The 6,459-nt window shown below is 36.8% G+C and overlaps 1 protein-coding gene across 1 annotated transcript; it reads left to right on the top strand.

Moving 5' to 3' along the window:
* The first annotated feature begins 1,258 nt into the window (after positions 1-1,258).
* On the top strand, positions 1,259-4,967 carry LOC118495107. The gene is made up of 2 exons (XM_036001520.1): positions 1,259-2,349; positions 4,683-4,967. Exons 1-2 carry the CDS (start codon positions 1,507-1,509, stop codon positions 4,965-4,967), a joined length of 1,128 nt encoding a protein of 375 aa, XP_035857413.1. The 5' UTR covers positions 1,259-1,506.
* The last annotated feature ends 1,492 nt before the right edge of the window (positions 4,968-6,459 follow it).

Below are 6,459 nucleotides of genomic sequence, written 5' to 3' on the forward strand. Positions count from 1 at the left end.
TAGGGCCACTGGTGAAAAATGTATTTGAGTTCTGACTTAATTCTTAAATCCGACCTGAACAGGTCGGATTTAAATGATTTTTTGCGTAGTCGAGGGGTCCCAGATGAAGCAATTTCATTACTGGAAGAACAAAAGTAAGTAAAAAAGAATTATACGTTGGTGTGGTGCCTGGTGTTTGTAAAAACTACGGAAATGCTGCAGATATGAAATGCACACACGCGTTAGCTAGCAATGTTAGCATTTTATTAGGCTAACTGCATGTTTCTGACGTCCAGTGTCTGCTGATGAGACACTCATTTTTAGTATGAAACTGCGTTCTTTAGTGTTTTTAACGTTTAACGACCGTGTTTTGTAAAGTAGACGGCCTCTGTGATAATTTGGCTTCCTGAACGGTCTACACCGAAGGAATCCTAAAACCAAACTGATCACCTAACGTTAATATGAGCAACAGCTCAGCTGTAACAGGTAAGCACATAGCAGGCTGCACACCGGCTGCTAACGTTAGCTAGATTATTTCAGACACAGATTTGTTGTTCACAAAGGCATTATCAGGGGGGAAATTAATATATGCACATACAAAGTAACGTTAGCGCCTGACTAAAACTAACCAGCTGAATAGCCAGCCAGTGAACATAACAGCGTGAGACTAAGCGCTTGTTCTATTCAACGCTCAGTTCAGTTTGTCATTATATATTTGCCAGTGCCAATTTGTTCCTGGTCATAAGGCCGAGATTTCGGCGACAGGTCCCTACGCCGACTCGTCCCTACGCCGACTCGTCCCTACGCCGACTCGTCCCCAGCGAACAGGTTTTCGATGTTATAAAAACATGTTATAACATGTTATAAAACAATGGCCAAAGCTAACAAAGTGGTCTCTGCACTGCAATCGAGTTGCAAAGTCAACAAATACCTCAAACTATTTTTCGTTTGTAACGTTAGGTACAAACACTTTAGAAACGAGTATGCCACACATCTGGGATTATCACTAGTTAATTCATCCACCAATTAAACTGGGCTGTGGACAAATAGAAGTTAAATTAAGCAAATAAAGGAGTATGACAAGGAGTGTACAAAGTTACTGGCAGACAGTGTATGATTTCAAGTTTATATAAATATATGCACAGGTATTTTACTCTTTAGAATAAATTAACCTGTCAATTTGCTTTTGAACCATTGTATTTAAAATGATTGAGCTTCATTCCTCCCAATTGCCCTAGATCTGGTAAGTCTTGTAAGTTGTCAAAGGTTTCAGTTGGATTGACACAGAGCCTACTTTGAAAAAGGTTGATTTATGAGGCTTAACCTTATTATTTATGCAATGTGCACTTTGGAGATAATTGTCTTTTTTCTTTGTTCTTCTGTGCAGATTGACAGCGACATCATCGTGCTCATGGATGATGCAACGCTGGCAAATTACATCCCCTCCTATGGAGACCGAATCGCTCTCTTCAATTACTGTTAAAGCCTCCCCTCAATAGGATTTGATCAGTTTTGCTGCTCACAACAATGCCTGCTATGTCAGATTTGGATGAATATATCAAACTCTACTTCAGAATTTCTTTCAGTAACAAAGAAATACTTGAAATTTTAGCACACAACAGTCAAATAGTAATAAGTGTCCGGACTTTAAAGAGAATTTGTAGGATACTTGGTCTGTTCAGAAGGAAGATCCAGTCTGACTTGGATGAAGTGCTGGCTTTTGTTCAACGTGAGATCATGACCAATGGACAGATGCAGGGTTACCGTTGGCAACATCTTCGTGCAGTTCAACGGGGATTTGTTGTATCACAAGATACCATCAGACGCATCATCAAATTGGTTGATCCACAAGGTGTGGAATTAAGACGAGCCAGACGCTTGATAAGACGTCAATACAGCTGCAGAGGGCCAAATGCGCTTTGGCATATGGATGGCTATGATAAGTTAAAGCTCTATGGCATTGCCATCAATGGCTGTATAGATGGCTTTAGTCGCTATGTGTTATGGATGAAGGCCTATACTACAAACAGCTATCCTAAAGTAGTTGCAAGTTACTTCATCAAAACAGTTTCAAGCATAGGGGGATGTCCAGAGAGGATTCGTGCAGACAGGGGAACAGAAAATGGTTGTGTTGAAGAAATACAGATATTTGTGCAGCGCAACCACCCAGACAGTTTTGCAGGGGAGAGAAGTTTCCTTTATGGAAGAAGCACATCAAACCAGCGCATTGAGGGATGGTGGGGTACCCTCCGCAAACAAAGTGCACAGTTCTGGATAAACTTATTTCAAACTTTTCAGGATGATGGCCATTTCACAGGAGACTTTTTGGACAAAAGTCTCATCCAATTCTGTTTCCTTAATCTTGTTCAGGTAATAATCTTTCCTCACCTTCTGACATGAGTCAGTAATAAATGGAGTATAGTAATAATAATAACGGTTACATCAGTTACAACCCTGTTTGCAGGCTTTGGTCAGCTACACTTTTCGAACTCTCGCTTAAGGGGCTAAGTGAGAGTTCGAAAAGTGAAGCCGAGCAAAGCCAGGAAGGAGGAATCCATGTAGGCCCAAAAATAATGCCACGACCCTGCGACATCATGTCGCATATGAGAGATGTAACCGTATTGTATAGATAAGAAGCTCCCTGGAAATCAAAAAAATATATTCGGTTATCAAGCGCAGCCATGCAGCTACCAGTGATTTGCAGTGTCTCGGTTCAAACATTTTTCGAAGGCTATTTTACATGAAAACATCTTGCTTATTTTGCATTTAATGAAATACTGTAACGTGATAACTATGATAGGAATGTTCAATTAGTGCGACTAATCACAATATGACAGTTACAGCTTCATACAGATTACTTTGCTTTAAACAGTGATACTGTAGTAATGTAGCCCACAGTAAATGTTTCACTGCAACTTTTGCCAACCTGAGAGCTGTCTTAATGTCCACAGAGTCACAGTGTTACCCTTATGCAAACCTAAGGACATTTTAGTCTTTTGCCTGTGTTCGTTATTGATTATTTAGGATGTTTGTTTTTTTTTGCAAATGGCAGTCATTTTTTGCCATATAAATATCAAGATTTTATGCTGCAAATATCGTAGCATGAAAAAAATTATGTTTAATTAGATTCCATTGACTTTTTGTCATGCATTGTTTTGAAAAGGTGGAAGCTGAAATGTAAAACTGGAGGTGACAGCTCAATTGCATTAGCCGACGAAGTTGACAGCTGAAACATGTTGCTGATACAGCTGAATGGCAAATAATATAAGTCCTGTATATAAGCAGAAATAAAATGCCATAAAAATGCGAAGAAAGAAATTTGTATTCATATCTGATGTAAAACTCACTATCCCCCTGTTAAGATACACTTACTGTCTGGCACTTTTATTTTGAGAACCTAGATCCATCTCTAGTTTTCTGTTCATGTACAGTGAACATTCGAGACTTTCATTCAGAGCCTCCTGTTAGGATACAGTTACTGTATGCACTGACATAAAGTATTAGTAAAGTATTACGATATCAGTGCAGCATTGTTCTGTGTGCCCGTGCTGTTTGGTGAAAATGCCATTCTCTTGCTACTTAGTTTTACAGTGATTAGTGTAGCATGCTGTATCTGTTCACTGTTGACTTAGCTGATGAAATGCAGAAAACCTAGGTTTCAGTTTAGGCAGCAGTTGCGTAGTTTAAGACCAACTATATACAAAAAGCATTTGAAAATATTCAGCTCAATTTACATGCATTAAAGCCAGTTCTTAATGATAAGAAAACTAAATATATGTTTTTTAACAGAACCCGTAAGCATGGACCTTTTCTGCCTCATCTCCACACATTACAGGGCAGGCCAATAGAACTAGTTCCCTCGTACAAATACCTGGGATTTATATTGGTGAAAGACATGTCTTTTAAATTGCATATTGAGCAGTTAGTCACTAAATCGAAATTAAAGTTGGGCTTTTACTTCAGAAATAGTTCCTGCTTCACACAGAAAGTCAAGAAAAAGTTGGTTGAATCTACCTTCTTGCCAATTTTAGACTATGGAGATGTGTTTTACAGACACTTCACAACGTCACTGTTGAAATCTTTGGATTCTGTGTATCATTCAGCACTGAGATTTATAACCCATGCTAAGTACTCTACCCATCACTGTGTATTGTATGAAATGGTAGGTTGGCCCTCACTCAACACAAGAAGGCTCAAACATTGGTTGACCTTTGTGTACAAATCAATAACGGGACACACTCCTTCATATTTAACTACACTCTTAACATCTAGTAGATCGGAACATAATCTAAGATCAAGTAGATACATACTGTATGATGTTCCAACAGAGTTTGGAAAAACTGCTTTTTATTACAGTGCTTAAAGTGCTTCATGTAATGATTTACAAAATCAGCTAAAATTGCAGGTTTTTATTTCACATACTGAATTCAAGTCCCGCCTACATCAAATATATCAACATGTTTGCACTTGTTTTTAAAATGTGATTTTCTGTTTTTATTTCTTATTTATTATTGCTGTCCATCCCTGTCTGTCTGTTATTTGTTGTATGTTAAAGTGTTTTTTTATGTGCTGCCTTTTTGGCCAGGGCTCACTTGTAAAAGAGATTTTAATCTCAATGTGATTTTTTTCCCTGGTAAAATAAAGGTTAAAAAAACTATATCACATGTTTGTAGTCTGTATTTACTGTGTTTGTTTCTCTGCAGGATGAACTTGATGAAGTTGTCAACACATGGAATTCACACAAAATCAGACCACGATCAAGTTTTGATGCGGCGTCGGGTCGGCAATTTGTGATGTACTCATTCCCAGAGTTGCACAGTGCTGAGGATAGACTGAAACCAATTGCCATGGAGGAAATCACTTTGTGTATGGAAGAGTGTACTCCTAAAGGCCTGTGTTGTCTCCTAATGGAGGAGAAAGGATGGGATGCTCCAGCAGATCAACTTGATGCAGCTGATCTGTACATCATGTTAAGAGATGAAATATAGAAAATGATTTGATCTGTTTAAGATGAATGAATTTTGGATGCAAACAAAATGCCAACTCTTAAGAGATGGAATTAGAAAACTACAATTCAAGACCCTTAATAGAAATAGCAAAATTGTAGTTACATTTTTATTTAAAAAAAGTAATTAGTCAGTTTAAGTTTTTTTCTGCAAAAAATGGGGACAAATGAAAGTTTTAGGTACTATACTATACGCAGTGAGGACAACTGAGGAATAAACTGGGTTCTAGAGCTTGTAAGCAGTGAAATAACTTAAGATGATTTAAAACAACCCACCATAGTATTATATGTATATTAAGTTGTTTTATTTTGCCAAATATGTATCAATAAAAATATATGCCTTGCTATTCCATGTGTTCCTAAGAAATGTTTGACCCCCAGCAACACCATTTCCATGTTGTATTTCTCTGATCATCGTGCATCTACTTTTAAAACTTTCAGCATAACTGTTTTAGGTTTTGTGTAAGATCAGCTCTTTCTAGGTAAATTGCTAGCTCTGTTTAATTGTGCCTAGTTGACACCTTGCACTGGTTGACTTGTTTTTAATCCCAGTTGAATGATTTTTTCACACTTGTATGACTATAAAACACTTTTGTGACTGTAACACAATTTACCCCATCACTTTTTCCCATATGGACAGAATGCTTCATCAACATTCAATTGAATACCTGAATACAAATGTGAAAAAGTAACATTTTATTAACATTAAAATTTCATATTAAACATTTTATTGGTAATACAATAATAAGATGGTTAAATATCATAAGCACATAGCCTGGTCTGTAAAGTGCATATAACCAGAATGACTTGACTTTTTAAACTAACATTTCACTATTAAAAGTAACATTTAACATGTTTACAGTAAAGAGGCTTTAAAAGAAATCTCAACTAAAGAGATGGTCACAAGCTAAAAGTGCATGAACACCACATGACCAATTCTACATAATACATGCAGTATATGAAGCACACAATTTTATATTGATGCTTTAAAAAATAAAATATATATCCTTAACATCGTCTCGTATAGCCTCTATCAATGCATGCTTATGAAAACCTGCAAAGCTATATGCCAAACTTGCTTTTAGTAACAAAGAAATACCTTCTCATATTGAATTAAAATGAGAACCTGAGAATTTGGAACATGGATTCCTAAACAACTACAGCCCTTTGGCATTGCTAGTATCAAATGTGTTGATCCACAAGGTAATGTAATGACGGCATTGTATAGTGCATGTGCAATATCAAACAGTAAATGTATCCAAATTAAAAGCCATCAGTTTTGCTGCTCACAACAATTCTTGCAATGCCGGAGTTGGATGACTTAATCAAACTTTCTTTCAGTAACAAAGTAATATTTGCAATTTTAGCACATAATAATCAGATAGTAATAAGTAAACTTTAAAGACAATTTGTATCAGACATTGTCTGTTCAGAAGGAATAAACATGACATCACAAGATACCATTAAATAGGTTG

Source organism: Sander lucioperca, chromosome 5 (genome assembly GCF_008315115.2).
Source record: "Sander lucioperca isolate FBNREF2018 chromosome 5, SLUC_FBN_1.2, whole genome shotgun sequence".
Lineage (NCBI taxonomy): Eukaryota > Metazoa > Chordata > Actinopteri > Perciformes > Percidae > Sander > Sander lucioperca.